Below are 23,818 nucleotides of genomic sequence, written 5' to 3'. Positions count from 1 at the left end.
ATTGCTAGAACTTACACACAGCAGAGTTTTGTGTATTGCTAGAACTTGCTCATATACTAAAGACATACACTTGCACAAAAAGGTTCACTTTTTTGTCAACATACTTTGTATAGTGTTTTACTAATTCGTATGCATATTTATGCACAATGCTTTATAAAAATATTTTAGTGTACTCAAATGTCTGGATTTATTTTAATAGGACAAAAATATCTTTAAAATAGAAAGAATACGTACAGCTTTACCCTGTTTGCTTCCAAATAATACAGTAAATATTAAGGTAACAAATGTGTAAGCTATGGTAAATTTTACATGCTAAAATTTTAGAAATCTAGAAATTCTTTTACATGAACTGGTTTGGCATACAAAATGCAATAGAAGAGGAACAGAAAAATAAATACTTTTCCTGTCTGGAAATCAAAATTCAACAATGGCGCTATAAATTTTAAATTCTTAATATTATCACCAAAAACAGTTTTAAACTATTTGGTCAGGTACACGTTTTACACACTCTATGTGTAAACGCACACACACACACACAAACACAAATGGCTTATGTAGATAATTTTTCTGCTCTATTATTTTTACCCTAGGCTAATCTGTTAATAATATCTACTTCTTTCTATTAAAAAGATCCCTGTATAAAAACCTAATCCACATCCAAAAATCCCTTCTTTTTCATCAACAAATTTAATCATGAGGAAAATAGATGCTATAGTTTCAACTGTTTATTTTAAAAAAGAAAAGGAAATTAAAAATAAAAATTGAACAGCCATTTACACACTAAATAAATGTTTTCTTCTCCAACTGCACGATTACAGATACATATTTGCATATATCAGTTGGAACAGCCTTTAAATGATTTAGTCTTATTTATTTGCATTTATACATGATAAATTTATTTATTGGAATACATAATTTCTTTGAATTTATACTCTTTTTGGACCTTACAGTTTAATAAATGTATCCAGACACTATTTCATTTGTCATACAAATGTTACATACAAAAGCATATTGCATGGGTTTGCAATAAATTAACAGAATTATATTACATTATATTGTTTCATTAGGCTGTAATTCTCTACACATTTATTGGAAAAAAGTCACAACAAATTCAGCCAATTATATATGAAATGCATCATTGGCTACCAAATGTTTAATTATGTGTCTACTTAAATATCTCTTATTCAGATAATCTATGTGGTCTCTGGTCTATAGTAAAGATCAATGGATTTTTTTAATCTACATTTGTCAGTCTATAAAAATATTAAACAAAAATATCTATTACATGCTGATATTATTTTAATGTTTATGAATTTTGTCTTTCAATTCCAGCTTAGATTCACTCTATTAATGGATTTTATATTATTTTCTCAATTCAAACATGTCGTATAATAAACATTAAGAAATCACTATTCTTTTCTTGAAGAAACTTTACAATCACGATTACTATAAATGGAATTTACCAAAATTACCGGTAAACAAAATTAAGATACTTAACCAAAATTATCTTACATTTTCTCCCTTTGTCAAGAAGTGCTATTTAATCACAACTACATAAGCTATTCTCAAACATCAGCTGCAATTTTAAAAAGCAGATATTACAGATTTTAATGTATCTTTTAAAAAACAAAATGGAAAAAGAAAACAGTCTCAGGCAATGAAAATCAACCATTGTGGGTTATTTGCCTAATGCAGTGATGACCATATCTATACTTGGTACACCAGCCTCAACTGAGGCAAACACAAAACATCATATTATATATATTAAATATAACATTTGAAAAACCATTGTCAAATATTGGAACACAAAGATCTATTTTTGCTAGGATTCCAGGGAAGTGTGCCCAGTGAATTCTGATGAGGACAAAGCGAGGTGTCTTCCAGATGTTTTTTTAGGAAAGGATCGATCATAGAATTTTACTTCAGTGTTCCCTTCACTGAATGCTTCTCTTTTAGTCTCTTCCAGGGATACCAACTCTCTTCTACAGATCCCTTCCTCATGCTGCATCACTGTGATTTTCAGGTTTTTGTGTTGTCTGAATGGAGACAAGTTTTCTCTCATAATGCAAAAGCAAATGGCAGAAAGAAAGTTCTTCTTGAAGTTTTCATTCATAAAGGCATATACAATTGGATTGCAAATAGAATTAGCAAATCCAATTACCTGAACAATTCCAAATATCATCTTAATAGTGACATCATCATATTCTCTTTCAAAATTACCTACACAGAGAAAAATACGTTTAAGCATCTCTTCAATGGTACAAGAATTATCTATTCAATCATTTATCTCATTATGTATCTGAACCAGTTAAGTAGAAATAAAAAACCAATTACTCCAGAATGAATTTTATACCAAATTAATTATAAGACAAAATTCATTAAGAAGCGTGCTATTAAAATTTTATTTGCCATATACACAACAAATGCATAATTTATAGTGAATAACTTAAGCTGATGACTAATAAACTGGCTCACGCCTTACAAACAAGCCTATGTCTATGTTTTTGTGTGTTTGTGTGCTTTCAAGTAAACTTTTGACTCCTGGAGATTGCCTGAACAAGTCCCTACAGTTTTCTTGGCAAGATTTTTTCAGAAGTAGTTTGCCACTGTCTCCTTGCTCAGGTTAACAGAGAGTGACTGGCCCAAGATCACCCACTAAGCTTAGTTCCTAAGGCAGGACTAGAACTCATGATCTTCCAGTTTCTAATTTAATGCCTTAACAACTGCACCAAACTTGCTCTCTTACACCTATGATAGAAAAAGTCTAATTATCCACCTACGTTATTTACTTCATTTATAATATGTATAAAACTGCACTATTAATCTTCCATTACTTATGACTAAATTTGTTCACTAGAAAGGGAGGCATAAAACTAAAGATCAAGCATTGCCTAGTAAAATATTCACATGGATAGGCATTTGTCAACAGGAATTTAAATGCTGTTTTAAATAGATAGTACATTTAATCAAATGAAACAATATTAAAATACGATTGCCATATACAATATTTCAATATTTTTTTTAATTCTAGGATCCTAAAAACAGCCACAGTATGAATCATATTCTTTCACTATCATTATTAGGCAGAAATCCGTCAGGCAACTTTCCACATTCTCTATCTGTATAGATATATGCACTCAAGCATAAATAGCTTTTATATATAAATGATGCTTTTAATAATAGACTACAGGGGACTACTTATTTATTAAATTGTATTATGCTTGACTCATACATTCCAGGAAACGTGAAAAATTGTCTTTATTGGAATACATTTATTATAATAGCACATTATAAAATTCAATATTCTAGTGTAGTTTAACATATTGTCTTGTTTTTCTTTAAACAAAATAATCCTCTCTCTCCTACTATTTAATAAAAACAAACTACTCACTGTATTCTATCAACATGTGTATTACATGGAAGGGTGTCCAACAAATAGCGAACAAAACCACAACAGTCACCATCATCATGATTGCTCGCTTCTTTTTTCTGAAAAGAGATAGTTTGGACTGTTGATCAAAAGCATTTTGATAGAAAACAACACAAATCATTTGTAGGGGGAAAAACTAGATCTCACTAAGAAGGAAGATACTTTGCACGGAGAGCATCCTATTTTCATATATCTAGTTAAATGTTTAATATTTTATTTTTAAAATAAATTATATACTTTCCTTCTGGAGAACATTCTCTAAACAGGAAGGCAGGCAATTTGGCAATCGAAAATTAAAATAGTTTAATGGTATGATTTTACCACCACCATCATTTAGACCTCATGGCTTATATTTATTCATTTATGAAACTAAGTAAATTAGGAACTAAAAGATTGAACATGATTTTTGGGAATCCAGGTGAAGTTCTCAATCAGTCGTAGTGTCACAATATGACTTTAGTTCAATAATTCTCTTTTAGCACATGGTACCTTTCAGAGGTATGAGTAGGATAAAACATGGGCAGAAATCAACTTTTTGATCTCCCAGAAGGTAAAATACAAATGCAATAAGTAAATAAACTAGGCAGTCCAACTGCTAGGGACGGTTTTATCCTGGTCTCCTAAAGTGCCATGGCCACTGAAAAAGCCCTTGATCTGTTTTCACCAGTCATGCTACGTAGCTACTGGAACAAGGAAAAAGCCCTGTCCATTGAATCTTATAGAACAGGGGTGTCAAACTCAATTTCATTGAGGGCCACATCAGCATTGTAGTTGCACTCAGGGGGCCGGGTGGGTATGGCCAGGGTGGGAGTGGCCTACTGGGTGGGTGTGGCCAGCTCTACATCGTTCGCATCAAGGGTGCCTATGGGGGCCTGGGCAGGAGCAGGACAGATCTGAGGGTCTCTGGCAGAAGGAGGGTCTCTGGGCCAGGGCCAAGGCAGTGGGGGCCGTTCCCTCACTGTTTCCAGGATGGCTTCGCAGGCCACATGAAACCACTTCGCGGGCCGTATCTGGCCCCCGGGCCTTGTGTTTGACATGTCTGTTATAGAACAACAGGCTGGTAATGGATGTAGCAGTGTCTACAGGAAGTCTTAAGCAGATGGTGTTGAGGATATTATAGTACAGGATAATTCAACATAGGATAACAAACAAAAAACCTGCCATTTTGAAATGAATAGTAGAGGTAATTAAGAGATGGATTCACATGTTAAGTAATAAAATAGTTTGTGTGGCAATATTTTGGCTTTTGTACGAATCCAGACACTGTGATTTGTAAATTATAATTTACGGATCCACACAGTGCATGAGCCCAGTCATCATAGCTTATTTAAACTGTAATTTAATCTAATGCTGGAATTTAAACAATGTTTATAAGGCTCTGTGAACTCTGAACACATTTTGGAAGGCCATCTCTGGAGATCTGAACTGGAATAATTGGATTTTCAATTAAATACCCACACCTATACCCATACTCTCTTCCTATCTCCCTCCTTCCCAGAATTTTGACTTGCAACTCTTCAGTCCATGAAGTTGGGGTGAGCATATTAATATAAAAGAACATCATAATATAAATGACCAAGACATTGCAAATAATGAACAGAAGAATCCCTCAATGCTTTATTGGAGTGTTCTTCTTCTTCACATTTAATTATGCCTTAAGTAATTTTGCAGGTATATTTGTTAGTTACATGTAGTTTTGTTCTCTAAAGCTTCATTCAAAAAATAAATCCCTAAAAATAGACTTCAGGGAAAACTTGTTTAGCAAATAATCAATGTCCATAAGCTCACTGATGTTTTTAAAGAATCCTAGGAAATAGGAAAATATTAATTTATAAGAAGTAATATAAAAATGATATTAAAATTACAGGAAGCAATATAATAAACTTTTTCAACATAGCAAAGTGATATAGATAAAATTATATATACTAACCGAGAAATTTTAGACATCTCATTTGCATGAATGCTCTTGAGAACAGAAGCATCTCCAACTCTTTTTTTAACCCAGAGCTCATAACCAATCTTGCTATACAGCAACAGCATCAGCATCAATGGGAGAAGAAAAAGAATGACCAAAATGAAAGTGGCATAAATTTTTTGGTGAACAGGACTTGGCCATTCTTCCAAGCAGCAAACATATTTCTTTTCATAAAGGAAGTCATATTTATTCTGAAACACAGTAAGCAGAGGTTAGTACAGGTTTCTTTTTCAACATATTATCTGTAAGAAAACATGTCCAAAGTTGGAATGTTCATCCATAGGAAACTATAACTCTAAATGTGGATCTCATATTAAATCATCCAAGCTTGGACTACTTATCTATACAGTACATATCAATAAAAAACAAGGGAATAAGCATGCATACCACCCATTTTGTACTTAATAAGCAAACCTGGTTTATCTGTAGAAAACTGTAATTTTATGACCATTTTTGTGTATAATCAGCATATGTGAGGCAGTCCTCATTTAGCAACCGCAATTGGGACCAGTAAGCTTTTACTAACTGAAACTGCAATTGTGCTCATGATCTGACTTCAGCTTTACTTTGCTTTATCGAACTGTGAAGGTCATAAATATGAAAAATGGTTGTAAATTTACTTTTTCATCACTATTGTCAGAATCCATTTATATCACATTTCATAATTGTATAGGTAGAACAACGTGCTATTTCTGGGGATTCTGCCATCTCTCCAAGGGGGGGGAGAGGATGGTTACTAAAGCGATTTTCAAACAACAGGGGATGTTTTAACTGGGGGAAGGAGGGGGACAGACAGGTCTGGATTGTATCTTCATTTACAACTGAAAAGGAAAGCAATAACCATAAAACCAAGGAGAGTTCCCTTTCCCATGGAAGGACCTGACACCTAGCAACTGATGACAGCCTGACCAAATGGATGAGGGGAGGGGCTGAAATGGGAATGCTTTATATAGGATTGAAATGTAACTTTTGTCAGATTCCGTCTTGTATTCCCACAATCGATTCCATCCTAGTAAACATTTTCCTTTTGGACTAAACTTGCATCCAAGAGTTCTTATTTCCTAAGATGTGGATTGAGGTGGGTCCTGACAACTATCCTAACTGTAAACAGTCACTAAATGAGGCAATCGCTAAATGAGGATTACCTGTGTATATTTCCAATCCAATTAAATTTGTCTATGTGATACCATGATTTCCATCAACTGACTTGATTTATACTGCAGAAATTCAATGTATAATTATCATAAATGCTATTTCTAACTATCTGCTGCAAAGCAGGAGTGTCTGTAGCATATAGTCAGAAAAGTCAAGATGATGGCCGCCATGCTGAAGTCAAAGCTCAGTCCATTTTTATGGTGTTGCACAAGTGATGCATATTTTTATAAAGGTAGAGTTTCAATCGCTCTACTTTTTGACATTTATCAAATCCTGCAGACATTAAAAGTGATCCTTACATATTTATTACAGGTTATATTCAGCTCCTAAACAGTATTACACAAAACATCCTGAATAAGTGCAAGTGTACAACACAATCATACCTCCACTCTTTGTACATGCCACATTGGTGAACCGACAGCAGCAGCCAACAACCAAACAATGCCTAAAAGTAAATAGTTGTTAGTGATTTAACAAAAACAACACAGGAAATTAAAATATTATTTGGGCCATTGGCACTTGGTAGTTGTTTTTAACATTAGCTACTATATGAAACATGATCAAAATGAGAGGTGAGATAAAACTTTTTTCATGTATTCTCAGAAGATTCAAAACAAAGAGCTTTATTTAAAGAAGGGTTAATTACAGAATCCTATAGATTTGATGTTTTTTTAAAAAAAAATTGGGGAAGAGGAATAGTACTGTTCAAATGGAAATTATAATTACAGGTAGCCCTCAACTTACAACGATCCATTTAGTGACCATTTCAAGTTAGAACAGCACTGAAAAAAGTGACTTATGACTGTTTTTCACACTTACGACCATTGCAGCATCTCCATGATCATGTGATCAAAATTCAGACTCTTGGCAACTGAATCATATTTATGATGGATGTGCTGTAATGGGGTCATGTTATCACCTTTTGTGACCTTCTGACAAGCAAAGTCAATGGGGAAGCCAGATTCACTTAACAACCGTGTTACTATTTTCCCAAGTGTGGTGATTCACTTGACAAATGTGGCAAAAAAGATCATAAAATGAGGCAAAATTCACTTAACCAATGTTTCACTCAGCAACAGAAATAAATCAAGGACTACCTGTACTGTATTTCTCCATTTCTCATTCATTAAAAATAAAATTCATTGTAGATAAGTGCTACTTAATTAAGATAAGGTATTGACAGTGTTAGCACTTACAAGAATGCTCATGTAGTCCAAAGTCTTTTGAATGCATATACTTATTACTTCATTGTTGATGCATTGCTGGTCAATATTTGTCATTCTATTCTGTACACTACTAGTCCAGTCATTAGCAGAAATAGGAAAAACTTCAAAAGTCAGAGGAAAATTGTATCCATTAGCTCTCATTCAAATCCCTGTGCCAATTGGCTCCTTGTCAATTACTCATGACTTTCTAGGTTGATTCAGTGGATTGCTATTTCTATTAGCCTAAACATAAATATGCCTTTTGGATATGGGAACCTGATCAAGCAAGATTAATTGTTGCTTGAAGGCTGAGAAATTAAAGATGAGAGTATGGGCAAAATGTCAACAGGCCTATTGCTCTGACTTAGCCAAAATGTCTGAATGAGATTTAGAATTATTTCAAGAAGTTCTAAGCTAAAAATACTGGATTATACTAAAATATTTAAATAAAATCATTAGACATTTTTCTTCCTCTTTTTTTCTTTACACAATACATTATCACCATTGTATAATAGGAATAAGACATGTATTTAGAATTAATGTTGTAGAAGATGCAAATAAATGGCTTTCCAAAGGAGCTTTGGTTAAAGAACTCAAGATTTTTTATTTTCACAAAAGTCAGCAGCCAAAGTAATGGCAACACTCAGCTTTACAGACTATTGTTACTCTAATGTTGTATGAGCTTAACAGATTGGTTTTTCTTTTTTTTCTTTCTTTTTTCTTTTTTTAATTATATGAGCATTCTTTTAAAAAAAGAAAGAAAAGGTAAAAGCAATTGTCTGGGAACTTACCCAAGATTGTATATGCTCTTCTGTTGGTATACTGCCATTTCATTTTTAGAGGGTGAACAATGCCATTATGCCTTTCCAGAGCAATACAAGTCATTGTAAGTATCTCAGTAACTATTGCAGTAGATTGCACAAAAGGCACCATCTTGCAGACAAAAGCACCTATAAAGAAAAGAAATTAATCAGATTATTAACTTATTCAGAACCAGGCTCAACTATATTGTTTATTTGTTCTTATTTCTGAGAAATGTGCAGGTGGCCACATCTTTTGATTTACTAAGCCTGCAGGAAGGACAACTTAGAAGGACAATTTAAGAACTCCAGGGCAGTTGGTTGAACTAAGGCTTTAACAGAATTGATATTGCCTTCATGGTGATTTATTTATTTATCAAGAAACAGGCAACATTTCAAGAAGCAACATCAATTTTAAGAAAGAAGTAATTTCTTTGAAATGTGTGGATTAAGCCCTGACTTAATCAATGCTAAGTTCAATAGGCACAACAAAAATAATTTGCTTTTCCTGTTTTTTTTTTAAAGGTGGATAAACTTGGTAGTGATTTTTCCTGGACTGCCAGTATTTTTCTAATAGAGGATAATAATACAAAACACCTCAACTGAAAGTTTTCAAAGAATGCCATTTGAATCTAGCACTAAGTAACATTATGAATTGTATCTACACTTCTTCTAAAAGCACAACATTAAAATTATCTTGCCCGCAACTATTTGATGGAATCTGCCATAAAGTTTAACAGAAACTGATTTAAAGCAAGGAAATGCTTCCTCTTTTTTTTTCCTCCTGTCTTTGGTGAATGAGCATGGTTGTCTTCACAGTAAAATCCTCTGTAATAAACAACAGAAACATTATAACTGTAGTGAGAAACACTGACTATAGAATGCAATATACTGAATGTTTAATTTCCTCACATTGAAACTAACAGGAAGATGCTTGAAGAAAACATTTCCACAAACTGGCTCAACCAATTATGCAAAGTGTTTGTTTTTAGTACTCTTAGCATTACTTTCTATCAGAAAGCTTCAACCTAACTGATTCAAATTGAAAAGCCTTGTCTTGAAAGAAGTTGTGGGAGATAAACCGTAGGAGAGGAGACAGAGAACCTATCATACTGCAAAAGTGCTGCAGAGGTAAACTGCATGTCATTTAGGACTAATAACCTTGTGTGACCTTTCCAGTATCTTGTAAACACCATTCAAATTAAGGCAGCCATACTAGTTAATCTAATATTACAATGGCTAATGTCTATCATTCAGCATTCCCAAATAACTTTATAAATGCCTAGTTTTTAGAGGTATTCAAAATGTCCTTACTAATTGCACCCCAATTAGAAGGTGATGCTTTTCCTCAAGCTCATTTACAAATCAACTTTGCCTCTCAACACTAATCATCTGCACTTAGGCATTTAAATAAAAGGTATTTGGCCTTTTCCCCCCCAGAAAAATAAACTATTCCTTTCTCAGTTACAATGAAAAGCCCTAGCTGTTACCTCTACAGAATCATTCACAAGGTCTTGTATGTAATGAATGGCAATTACAGCTCATTAAACATCAGTCAGATCAATGTTGGTTTTATGATAAGATTTGAGACCAAGTGACTAGTCAATTATAACGCTGAATTTTCAATTGGTATGTGGCAAAGTGATGTTTCAAAATGAGGAAAAGGCTATTATATTATAAAGAAAAATATATCAAACATCAGTAGACCAGACTCAAAATGTAATTTAAATGTAGAGAAAATGAGATAAAATTCCAACAAAATATGAGAGGGCAGGCCCTAGCTTGATGTAACCTCTCCAACATCTTGTAATGAAACTACTATAATTCAGCTTCCTTTTTTATTTTCAAAAATAAAGATAGAATGAAAACTACAATTTCCTTTTCTTTTTCTTCCCTTCAATCATGTCCAGGTCTCAGAGATTGCCTGGACTCCCTGCAGTTTTTTTGGCAAGGTTTTTCAGAAGTGGTTTTTCATTGCCTCTTTCTTAAGGTTGAAAGAAAAGGGCTGAACCAAGATCACTCAGCTGGCTTAGAATTTACAGTCTCCTAGTTTCTAATCCAATGCCTTAACTACTACACCAAACTGTCTCTTATAATTTCCACTTCCATATACTAAATCTAAGTAACACGTAAACAAAATTATATTTAAATAAAATCAGTGATCAATGGTTGTGATTCCCATAAATGCTAATCAACTATTACATGCAGTCTTTCCCTTGCCATTTGTAATACATAGTTTATGATTTAGTGCAACTTTTCCCAAAGCCAAACTGTGTGCCCAGCAGATGTCAAGAATACAAGTTTGACATTCCCAGTCAGCAGTATCATTCTGGATAATTATAGGAGCTGCTCACACACATAAACACACATATGAACACATTCTAAAGTACTAAACCAAAATCAATACTAAAGTTAAAAAAATCAAGTCCAAGATTGTATATAAACAATCTTGGTTTTTTTTTTCAAAACCGGGAATTTATTGTTTCCCCTCCTGATTTAAAATAATCAGAGATTGTTCAATATTGAGGCAAAATTAGATTTGTATCCAAACTTTGAGGAGACAGGTATGGAGGTATGTAATAGACCAAAATTCTTTATAATACATAAAACAATAAAACAAGTAATAAAACTAAAACATTAAAAAAGATAAAATATGGAGCTACCTGTTGTTTATCCTCAAAATAATCAATGATAACTCAATTATATACATATATCATGATTTTATCTTTTTATTTTACTTTTCAACAATCTCTGGTTTGCTAATAAATTCACTACTATAATCTGTACAAAGTGTTATTGTAAAATATCAAAATCTTTGCAATAATGATACATATTGCTGCAATATTCTAGGCAATGTATATAGTTATTTTTATGTATGATGATAATGAGGAATACTTGATTTACTGGGAAGTTCTGAGAAATCAAGTGGCAGAACAGATCCTTAAAGTGATGTTTGAAAAAGCTGGGAGCAAATCCAATGAGACATATGAGGGTTCTCATCAGAAGCAAAGGTCTGCTTCGTGATGATGAAATGGCAGTAGAGGGAATCTTTGCATTAAAAGTTATTAAACAAGCATATGTGTTCCAGAAGCCCCAAAATGAACCTATAATTAATAACTGGTCAAACCATTTATTAAGTAATCTTTGAAATTAAAGTAGAAAGGCAGTCAAAAAGCAGGAATATAGAGCAAATATCTAAAACCAACATTCGAACACTCAAATAACAAAGAGTAATAATTTGAGAGAGGCAAAAATTTCAGATAGAAGCACATTCAATTTAATAGAAAAAAGCAGGAGCTTCAGGGAGTAACATATTGAATTCAGAATCTGGAGAGCAACAAACTGAATTCAAGAGAAAAATGGCCTGGAGTCCAAAGAATAGCACACTGAATGCAAAATTAGATAAAAGCATGGATATAAGAAAATGGCATGGGAAATGATTGATGTGTCATCAGTTCTTACCAACTATAAAAAGGTAATTCTCGGTTTACAACCAAAGTTGAGACAAGATTTCTATTGCTAAGAAATACAGTTATGAGACATCACATGACCAAGACACTTAGCAACAGCAATCCCAACACTGTTATTATCATTAATCTTGGGTTAATGGGTTGGGTTGTTAAATGGGTATGCATCCCACTTCAACACCCACCCACCCATCTCCTCCATCTATGCTTTTTTGCCCCTGTCACTGTGAACTTCAACATCTTCTTGCTCCCGCTACTGACAAGGCATGGTCAGCCTTGCCCTTCATGCCAAGAAATCCTTTTGCCCTGCACTGAGCTGGGCTTCCTACTGTACCATGGATCCGGCACTGCTTCTTGCTTGCTTCTGCTTTTTGCAAGTGCCCTGGATTGATTCTGGACTTCGTGGCACTGCATGAGCCAAGGAAGGCAAGGGGCCAACGTGCATATAAAGGAGGGAGACACAAGGGTGGGGCAGTGGAAGTCAGTCCCTTACCATACTGAGACTTGGAAGTGGGAAGGACTAAGCTGAGAATAGCTTGGATTGGGATGGGTGCTTGCTTAACAACTCATGATTCCCAGTTAATGATGGCAAGTGGCGGGATTGCTGTTAAGCATTGCTGTCATTTGATGCCTTGCTTTACCACCACATCACTTACAGTAGTAATGGAAGTTATGTTGCCAATTTTGGTTATAAGTTGAAGATTATATAGTTAGTAAGAATTGCTGGCAAGTAATCCATTTCTGATGCCATTTTCTTATATTATTGCATTTATCTCATTCTGCACTTAGTGTGCTACTGTTTGGACTCCAGGCCATTTTACTCTTGAATTAAGTTTTGAATTTAAAGTCTGAATTAAATATGTTACTCCCTGAAGCTCCTGCTTTTTTCTATTAAAATAAATATGCTTCTTTCTGAAATCTTTGCCTCTCACTCAAATCATTGCTGTTTATTATTTGAGTGTTTGAATGTTGGTTTCAGATATTTGTACTATATTCCATATAAAATGTCAGCTACTTATTTGATAGCCTTTATACTTTAATTTCAATGATTATTCAATGAATTGTTTGGCCAGTTATTAATTATAGATTTATTTTAGGACTTCTGGAACACATATGCTTGTTTAAAACCTATAATGTAAAGATCTCTAATACCGTCCTCTCTTCATCACAATCTGGTCCTTAATTTTGGGTTTTGATAAAAAAACCCTCATGTGTCTAATGAGATTTGCCCCCAGCTTTTTCAAGGATCTCTTCTATTGCTTTATTTCCCAGAGCTTCCTAGGAAATCAAGTATTCCTGATTATTACGGAACATAAAAATAATTACAAATTCATTACACAGAATATAAGATGGAGAAAGGAATAGAAAACGTTTGTGCCAACTATGATTCCTAAAGTAAATTTGCTTCACACAGATACTTAAGTAGCACTTCCAGATGAGTGTACATATATCAATGAAGAGTGTAGTTAGTATTTTCTTTTACAATGGCTGAATAATCAAAGCATCATGTGATAAAGTAAAAAGCATCAGTAACTTTGAAATTTTTAGTAAATAAAGGATTAATAGTTTCTGGAAACCATGAAAAAATTAGTCTCAATTTCATTAACATAAGCCAACCATCATGGAATCAACATAGAAATTATTGATTTTTGTTTTATTATTATGAATATATTTTTTCTAATATCAGCTGAGACACCACTGAGACATATGTTACTATTAAAATATATTTCCTGTTGCTAGCACTATTCCCAATGTTGATATTTCAACAACTGCTTATTCTTAGCAATATTTTCTAGAGACTGACTTCACTTTTCAATATGTCTGACTCTAATTCAGGTATGAAATCTTCATACATACCACCGATTTGGATTTTATTTTAAATAGTTCTATGTATGTATTTATGCTGTGTCTTGTTTATGTCACTATATCAGCTTTCTATGCTTCATGAATTCTATTTATCAGATTCAGTCTGTTAAATCTATTTTTTATGTTCTTTCACCATATAACCACATGAACTATTGCTATCTTGTTGGTCAGATGTTTTTTATTTTAGTTTAACCTGTATTTTTTCAAGATGTTCATGTTTTTGTTGACTTAAGAATGCCTCTCCATTTTTGTGTGCAGACCATCTTGCCAACTGAATTTTGTTGTGGCCCATCTGGTGATGTTCATAGAGATAGGCATCTTTTAGTTCTGTTAGAAGAAGGTAGTAAAGGTAAAGGTAAAGGTTCCCCCGCACGTGCGTGCTAGTCGTTTCCAACTCTAGGGGCCGGTGCTCATCTCCGTTTCAAAGCCGAAGAGCCAGCGCTCATCCGAGGATGTCTCCGTGGTCATGTGGCCAGCATGACTAGACGCCAAAGGTGCACAGAACGCTGTTACCTTCCCACCGTAGTGGTCCCTATTTTTCTACTTGCATTTTTACGTGCTTTCGAACTGCTAGGTTGGTAGAAGCTAGGACGAGTAGCAGGCGCTCACTCTGCTACGCGGCACTCGGGATTCGACCCGCCAAACTGCCGACCTTCTGATTGACAAGCTCAGCGTCCTAACCCACTGAGCCACCGCGTCCCTTAGAAGAAGGTAGTCACTGATAAACACCATTTTGTCAATAGCCACACTATTTCTCTATTGTTGTGTCCGGACCGGCGGCAAATAACAGGGAGATGGATCTGGGGTTGAACTGTTTATTAGACTGCACGTGGATGATCTGGGGCTGGCAAGCCCCGGGTAACTGTATACGTCGGGCAGCCCCTGGACGCTGGCCAACCCCTTGGCTGGAATCTCCCGCCCTGCCTCAGGCACCCAACCCGGTATCCAGGGTTTCCCGCCAGTGGGATTAGCCAATCCGAGGCTGATCAGCTATGTACAGAACACCTATAATTTTCTTATCAACAGAAAATCTGCTTTGAATCAATTTTGGTCTGCTAATATCAATAGATGTTACAATATATTTCCTTCCTTATATACTGTCAGATTACTGGTTTTATGTGTCTGGACCTCATGCTAAAAGATTCAACTTTCTCCACTTATGGAGAAAGATTTTACAGATGTTATTATTACTACTGACCAGTAGAAGTCACAATGTGAACATTTCCATTCTTACTGAGCTGCATTAGCATAGGTAGTCCTCACATATTCAATCCTCTTTAGAGATTATCCAAACCAAATCCTGGTAGAGGATTTTAACATATAGAGACTACTTTTGCCTGTTAAGCCTTAATAAAGGTGAAAGTGGTTGTGTAATTCCGCCTGCTAATCAATAGCAATTATAGCATCAGGATGTCAGTGTTCAGTATTTGGTGTCCCGGCTTTTATCCCATCAAGTTTACTTTGATCTTGATTCACAGTTCTGATATTTCATGTATAAAAATTGGTTTTTTATATTACTGTTTTATAGTTTTGCTGTGCAATGCCCAGAATCACTCTTTCATGAGATGAACAGCAATATAAATTTGACTACTAACCGACTGAATGAATAAATAATGGCATCTTTCTTATGTGCAGCATTAAACTTTCCTTTTGCTCCTGGTCACACCTGGAGTAAAACTTGTTTTCAGTTTTAAGCCTGCTACCAAAAGAGCACTAATACTTCCAATCCTTGCCTTTTCTGCTACTCTTCTGCAATAACTCACTGGATTTCTACCAATTCTATGGTAGCAAAAAATCAAGACGAGTCTGGTAAAACCTTTTCCAACTAACAAATTGTATTTAAAAACACATATTTTTGTGAGCTGCAGCATACATCATCTCTTAGATGTAATGAAATGAGTTGCAGCATAAGAAAGCTTATCCTGGATGGATGGATGGATGGATGGATGGATGGATGGATGGATGGATGGATGGATGGATATATAGACATAGAGATAAAGATAGATATAAAGATAGAGATATATAGATATAAAACAATCAGAAATATTCCTGTTCTTTTGAGTCAAGGAATCCAAATAGCATGAGCAATCTTTAGGACTTGCTATTTTACATCTACTAAATGAATATTCATTTTATTCTCTGATGAGGAACAAGTAATCCTTAACATATTTCAGATAAAGGATATGAAGAGGAGAAAGGCATAATGATTCATCTTAATATGCATTCAGTTCTGCATAATCTCAGCTATAGTAATTCTGTCTTGTGAAATTATTTCTTAGAGCATCATTATAGCTAGTCCTCAGGTTATCATTATTCATTAAGTGAATGTTCAAAGTTATGACAGTGCAGAACAAGGGGGATTTACAACTAGTCCTTGGAGTTCTGGCTGTCACAGTATCCCCTCAGTCACACGATTACGATTTCCAATTTTTTCTGCAAAGACAATGGGGAAACCAGCAGAAAGTAAGAAGTCATGATCACATGAGGTTTTTGCTTAATGACCTGGGTGGTCCTCATGTTACCCAGAAACTGAGTGCTAGAATTGCTGTCACAAAGCAACATGGACATGTGATCGCACACTTTACAATCATATTGCTTAGCAATAAAAATTTCAATCTCAATTGCCATTGTACTACCTGCAGTTAGTGTCTAAATCTAATCAAGTAGCATTCAGTAATTTTAGCCTTTTCTTTGGTTAATACAAATGATGTGATTTTATTTAAGTTTGCTATAGGTCTCTTGTAGCTTTGTTTGAAATCAATTTCCTCTTCCTGACAGTAATTCTAGAAAAACAGTTATGTGTATAAATATCTCTTTAGAACACCATTAGAACATCTCAGATTTTCCTATGTAAATAGAAAATGGATTTTTACAACTCTCTTTAGTGGCATGAAAACTTACTGTTGATGAACTACATTAGCTCTAAGTACAAAGACTTCACTGATACAGTTTGCCTACATTTGAAAGGCTTATTCTTATTCATCATTTAACATTTCTGCAATAATTTCCAAAATCAGCACCATTTTCTAAGCTCACTATTAGCCCTCAAGGAGTCATAAAATGCAATAGCTCTGAGATGTGGAACTAGTAAGCTAAATATTCACATGTGCAACAAGATAAGAGCGTAATGCAATGTATAACAATTATATCCCTAATTGCACAATATAAAAAATAAGACTTTGATTATCATACAATAATAAAAGAGAAATTCCCTGGAGCAGTGTAAGTATTTCAAGGAAAAGAGACTAAAATTCTCCATTCAGAATTCAAATTCAGCAAAGATAGCTACAATCAGGAAGTTTAAAACAAATCTCTTCCATGAACTAATTAAATGGCTTTCCCAAGTCTTTCTTGTTCCTAGAGCAAAGCTGTTGTAAGGATAAAAAAGTGATATATGTGATTTCCTGTGAACATTTGTTCTCTGAAAGAATTGACAGCATATACTGTACCTCCTCAAGAAGATGATACCCAATTTAGATATACTGGACAATTACAATCTCCAACCTCCACTTTAGGGTGAAAGTTGTGGAGAAAGTGGTTAAGCTATAGCTGCAAGAGGAAGAAAATGGGTTGCGTCCGCAGATAATCGCCTGGCCACCCTGTTTAGGGTGAACCGCTCCCTCCTTAATCAGGAGGTGAGAGAGGAACCCTTGCAGGGTCGTGCCGAGGAGTTTAGCCAACATCTGTCGGATAAAATCGCTCAGATTCGGACCAGTTTGGACTCCGACTGGGCAGAGTCTGATGATCAGGACATGGGGGGTCTTGTCGATGTTATCTGGGAGGAGTTCAATCCTGTGACTCCAGAGGAAGTGGACAGGATTATGGGGAAGCTGAGCTCCACCACGTGTTTATTGGACCCGTGCCCTTCCTGGCTGGTTTACGCGGCTTGGGAAGGGACACGAGGCTGGCTCCAGGCGGTGATATCTGCATCTTTGAGTGAGGGTAGTTTCCCCGCCGTCTTGAAGGAGGCGGTGGTGAGACCTCTCCTCAAGAAGCCTGCCTTGGACCCAGCTGTATTAAACAACTTTCGTCCAGTCTCCAACCTTCGCTTTCTTGCGAAGGTTGTTGAGAGCGTGGTGGCGCATCAGCTCCCTTTGGTCCTGGATGAAGCTGATTATCTAGACCCGTACCAATCGGGTTTCAGGCCCGGGTACAGCACGGAGACGGCATTGGTCGCTCTGGTGAATGATCTCTGGAGGGCCCGGGACAGGGGATGTTCCTCTGTCCTAGTCCTATTAGACCTCTCAGCGGCTTTTGATACCATCGACCATGGTATCCTGCTGCGGCGTCTCAGGGGATTGGGAGTGGGAAGCACGGTTCTTCAGTGGTTCTCCTCCTACCTTCTGGGACGTTCACAGTCGGTGTTGGCAGGGGGACAGAGGTCGACCTCGAGGCCTCTCGTTTGCGGAGTTCCTCAGGGGTTGGTCCTCTCGCCTCTCCTGTTCAACATCTACATGAAGCCTCTGGGTGAGATCATTCGTGGTTTTGGAGTTGGGTATCATCAGTATGCTGATGATACCCAGCTTTTTGTTTCGACCCCAAACCACCCCAGTGATGCCCTCGATGTGATGTCCCGTTGCCTGGAGGCGGTTCGGGTCTGGATGGGGAGGAACAGGCTTCGGCTCAACCCTGACAAGACTGAGTGGCTGTACGTGCCGGCATCTCAGGAAACTCAGAGTATTCCATCTCTTACTATGGGGGTGAGTTATTACCCCCCGTAGATAGGGCCCGCAACTTGGGAGTCCTCCTAGACTTACAGCTTTCTTTAGAAGACCATATAGTAACTGTGACTAGGGGGGTCCTTCGCCCAGGTTCGCCTGGTGCGCCAGTTGCGGCCCTATCTAGACCGGGATGCCTTGCGTACAGTCACTCATGCGCTCGTGACCTCTCGGTTAGACTACTGCAATGCTCTCTACATGGGGCTGCCCTTGAGGACCACTCGGAGGCTCCAACTGGTGCAGAATACAGCCGCGAGAGTTGTGTTGGGGGTCTCCCGATACTCCCATGTTACACCTCTGCTCCGTGAGCTGCATTGGCTTCCAGTTGCCTTCCGGGTGAGATTCAAGGTGCTGGTAATGACCTTTAAAGCCCTACATGGCATGGGTCCGGAGTACCTTAGGGAGCACCTGCGGCCGGCATCAACTTCCCTCCGCCCAGTGCGCTCCCACAGAGAGGGCCTCCTCAGGGTGCCACCGGTCAGAGAGTGCCGACTGGTGACCCCCAGGGGGAGGACATTCTCTGTGGGTGCGCCGGATCTGTGGAACCATTTACCAGTTGAGCTCCGGATGGCTCCCGACCTTCGCTCCTTCCGACGTGATCTACAGACCTATTTCAGGGGTGTCAAACTCAATTTCATTGAGGGCCGCATCAGCACTGCGGTTGCCCTCAAGGGGCCGGGTGGGTATGGCCAGGGTGGGCGTGGCCTACTGGGTGGGCATGGCTAGAATGCGTATGGCCTACTGAGTGGGCATGGCCAGCTCTACATCGTTCGCATCAAGGGTGCCTATGGGGGCCTGGGCAGGAGTGGGACAGATCTGAGGGTCTCTGGCAGAAGGAGGGTCTCTGGGCCAGGGCCAAGGCAGTGGGGGCCGTTCCCTCACTGTTTCCAGGATGGCTTCGCGGGCCACATGAAACCACTTCGCGGGCCGGATCCGGCCCCCGGGCCTTGTGTTTGACATGTCTGTGTAGATCCTGGTCAAGCAGCACTTATATGCCATGTCCTAGATAGAAGGGAGTGAATTTCCAATAATCTTTTCTGCCATCCTCACCATTCTCTGCACAGCCTTTCTGTCCAAAACAGTAATACATCCAAGCCAAAGAGAAACAAAATATGATAAGATGCTTTGCCATCACCCTCCTGTGGAATAGTATCCTCCCTAATCAGCCTTTTCTCTCCTGGTTTACACAAAACTGGAGAATAGATCATTGTTTCATCAAGCCAGGATCAATGAGTTGTTATGACTATCCCCTCTGGATGACAAGAAGTCTTGTTATGGTTACGATTCCTGGTTTTATAGGATTACAATTACAATGGATAATGCTGTTTTAATTTGATTTATATTGTTTAGTTTTAATCTCAATTACCGGTATATAACAAGGAGTTATGCAACCAATTGACTGGAGCGGTCCTGTAAATAAATAATAAATTATGGAAATGCTTCATATCATTATCGATAAATACTTTTTATTAACAATATAGAACACTGGAATATAAAAACAGAAAACTAAGTTTACCTTTAAGTATGCCCATATATAAATACTAAGAATAACCATGCATTGATTAATGTCAAGGACTATAATCAAGTATATCAATACATAGCTATCCACACACATACACACACACACACTATACAGTTTGGGCACATTATGCAAAGACCTACTTCTCTTAAAAAAAAGACTCTAATGTTGGGCAAGGTTAAAAAAAATCAGGAGGAGACGAACCAGCAGCAAGGTGGATGGACTCAGTTATTGTGGTGTTAAGTGCACACCACCAGCCCACCACACTGATTCCTATTTTATTTCTGAAAGCAGTTCAAAATGTTCGTTTTTATTTTCAAAGTCCTCCATAATTCATGGTCTGGGTACCTACAGACTATCTTTTCTCAGTAATATTAGCCTGCCTAATAAGTTGGAACACTTGAAAGAACAGGTTAGGGACAGATCATCATGGAGAATACCTATGTGGTTACTAAGAGTCAAAAGCAATTTGATGGCATATATATATATATATATATATATATATATATATATATATATATATATATATATATAGAGAGAGAGAGAGAGAGAGAGAGAGAGAGAGAGAGAGAGAGAGAGAGATAGATAGATATAGATATAGATATAGATATAGATATAGATATATATAGATATATATAGATATATATAGATATATATAGATATATAGATATAGATATAGATATATATATAGATATAGATATAGATATATATATATAGATATAGATATATAGATATAGATATATAGATATAGATATATAGATATATCATATTTACTGATTCATATATAACATACCGGTAATCACTAGTGGTAAATGTGTTTTGCTTCAGTTTTTGTTACTGCACTTAATTTAGAAAACTTAATTAAGGAGACCTTGGACTGGGCCATATATAAACACAAACAATGCATTTTTGACTATGCAAAATATCTAGTGCTTTAGAAGATAACATACAGAACCTGTTAAAAGGGGAGGCTGTCCCAGACTAGGACTATAGCTGATGACGCTCATATAAACATATTCCAATTAATTTCTAGTTCAGTCTTAAGACTGATTATTGTGCATTATAATTGTACCACAGGACTGTGATTTTTGGTACATAACATTATTAGTTTAAGCTTCTCGTGCAACCTAATTTTGAAGTGAAATGAATGGAATGATTTTTTTTACCAATTTTAATACTGATAGGGAATATGGATGCAGAAGATGGGAATATGGATCCAAAGTGCTATTATTCAGTGGATCATCATCCACTACAAATATGAAATTAATATTAATATAAAACCAATCCAATACTAAGTCTGCAAAAACAGAGGTCCTTTCCAGCAGCACAAAAATCTCAAATATTCTAGATAATTGAGAATGAAAAATACTGTTCAGTATAGATACTGATAAAAAATGCATACTTTTAAAATACTAAGTGAGCTGTTATATATTTATACTCATTTGTAAGTTTGACTATATGCATAGAATATGATACCTAATTATGTACAAACAATGTCAAGACAGTTTACTGAACACTTTAATTCTGCCATGACAAGTTATAAAGAAATGACCACGACAATAATCCATAGGAAATACTATACCTATTAAAATTAGATCCTAGTAAGATTATCACACATCTTGTATCTAATATATATATATATTAAAAATTTAACTGCATACATATAAATGCTATATTGTATTATATTCACCTACTAATAATGTTATGAGAACCATGAATGGTTGTAAAATGGAAATCAGTGTTTCCCAATGTGTTGGTCAATGTGTTGACCCTGGGGATTATGGGAACTGAAGTCCAGCACCAAGTTGACTTTTGCCAGTAGAGAATTCTCAAACATGAAGAATTAACATTAAAGATTAATGTTAAAGATTTAACAAAAAGGTTAAAGATTCCTCAACACAGCACTGAAGACAATGCACCTGTTAAGAATGAAGTAGATAATATTATCTGTCCATTAAGCAAGGACTTTTGCAAACGCAAGTAAACTACACATATTTCACATAATTCACACATATACATCCCAACAAGAGCAATAGAAAGAAGAGACAAAGGGGTTACCTCTCCAAAGATGTAAGAATACTTTTTTCTCTATTACAAAGTCAGATTCTGACACCCCTTCCTACATTTCTAACCCTTCTTTGCACATTTAAGCGTAATGTGAAAAGGAAACCCAACCTTAAGGAACCAGAAAGGCATGTGAGGATAGCTTCGAGGCACAGATTCTTAGCAAAGCGCAGACACACCGCTGGCAGATAAACTGCCTGCCTGCTAGGATGAGGCTCTAAGCAGCCCCTCCAGCTCACCTCCCAGCCAATTATTGGAGATATTCTGCAGCAAAGTGAAAGGGACGCAGAAGAAAGCAATAAGCAGGTCGCTGAGGGCCAGCGAACAGATGAAGATGTTGGTGACGGTACGCATGGCTTTGCGGCGGGTCACCACGTAGAGCACCAGGCAGTTCCCGAAGAGCGCCAGGCCGAAGATGGCCGCGCAAGTGAGCACGAAGGCCAGCTTGGAGCGCTCGGATAGCTCCGGGATGTAGACCAGAGGCTGGAGCCCATAGAGCGCGATGAACTGCTCGCGGGTTACGTTGTTGTCGCGCAAGAGCTGCGCGAACTGTTCCGGGGTGATGTTCAGGGATCGCATAGTTCAGAATCGCTCTTCTGTCTTCCCTCGCTCCTCGGACATGGCAGGCGCTGTCGGGCGTTTTGCTTTGCTTTGTTTAAACTCAAGGAATAAGAGCTAGAGTCTCGTTCAACTAAGAGTAGCCGCCTTTTTCTTAGACGGCATCAAGCGATTCCCGGTCTCGGAAGTCCTCGAAAGAACAGCCTTAAACTTCGAGCGTCCCGGCGCAAAATAAAGTACAACTGGGCGACGGAGGATCCCGCCCTCGAAGCCCGAAACTTTAGACAGGGAGGAGCGCCGAGCGGCAAACGAACCGCGCTTCCCTTGGCTGTTGATTTTTACCCTTAAGACCTGCGCGAATGAAGCGTCCCATTGAATGGTTAAGCCAAGCCGCCCCTAGCCAGCCGAGAAAGGCAGCTTCTCTGCTCTTCCCCGCTGGATCTCCGCCTTCGGAGTTTCCGAAGTGGCGGCTGCTCGGAGCCGAGCGAGTGTTGGGTAGCGAAAGAAAGAAAGTGAGGAAGCCGCCGTAGGTTGCTTGGCGCTTGGTAGGGACTTGACACGCGGCCAGTCAAGCAAGCTGGGAGAAGGATGCTAGCGGAGATTGCGTAGGAGGGTTGCTGCTGTGCAGGAGAGAGCCTGAGAAGCGCCGGGAACCGGAGGATTCTTTAAACGTGGTTTCCCAGTTTGGTGCAGCTCAGGTGCATTGGATGACATTTTCTAGCTAGCCCCAATCCTGGGATTTGGCATGCCTAGAGGACATATTGAAGAAGGCTGCTTTAACTCTCTGGCCTGTTTAGAGTGGGGTTACTGTTATTTAGCCAATGCTGAGGTTCAGTCAAGTGGATCCCTAAAATATTAAGACAAGGATCTAATGATCGCAGCCCTTGAAATCCAGGAGGAATATCTATTATAATAAATGGAATGCTATTTAAAGAACCAAAGGCTGTTTGGTCGACATAGATTGGGGTGGGGAACCTATATCATAAAAATGAACCAATATTCTTCTGAAAATTGCATTTTCCTTTCGGTTGCTGTCTTTGCAGTTTTGTCCCATCTCCTGC

At 37.3% G+C, this 23,818-nt stretch overlaps 1 protein-coding gene across 1 annotated transcript; it reads right to left on the bottom strand.

Moving 5' to 3' along the window:
• Window positions 1-718: 718 nt before the first annotated feature.
• On the bottom strand, window positions 719-22,778 carry QRFPR (pyroglutamylated RFamide peptide receptor; the record flags this gene model as incomplete). Its single annotated transcript, XM_081333221.1, has 6 exons — window positions 719-2,220; window positions 3,392-3,489; window positions 5,361-5,596; window positions 6,944-7,005; window positions 8,557-8,715; window positions 22,439-22,778. The coding sequence occupies 6 exons, from the start codon at window positions 22,776-22,778 to the stop codon at window positions 1,823-1,825; spliced, it is 1,293 nt and encodes a 430-aa protein (XP_081189347.1). The 3' UTR covers window positions 719-1,822.
• Window positions 22,779-23,818: the final 1,040 nt, after the last annotated feature.

Source organism: Vipera berus (assembly GCF_964194415.1).
Source record: "Vipera berus genome assembly, chromosome: 7".
NCBI classification, from domain to species: domain Eukaryota; kingdom Metazoa; phylum Chordata; class Lepidosauria; order Squamata; family Viperidae; genus Vipera; species Vipera berus.
Note: the sequence above shows the minus strand (reverse complement) of the source record. Positions and strands in the feature narration are given on the sequence as shown.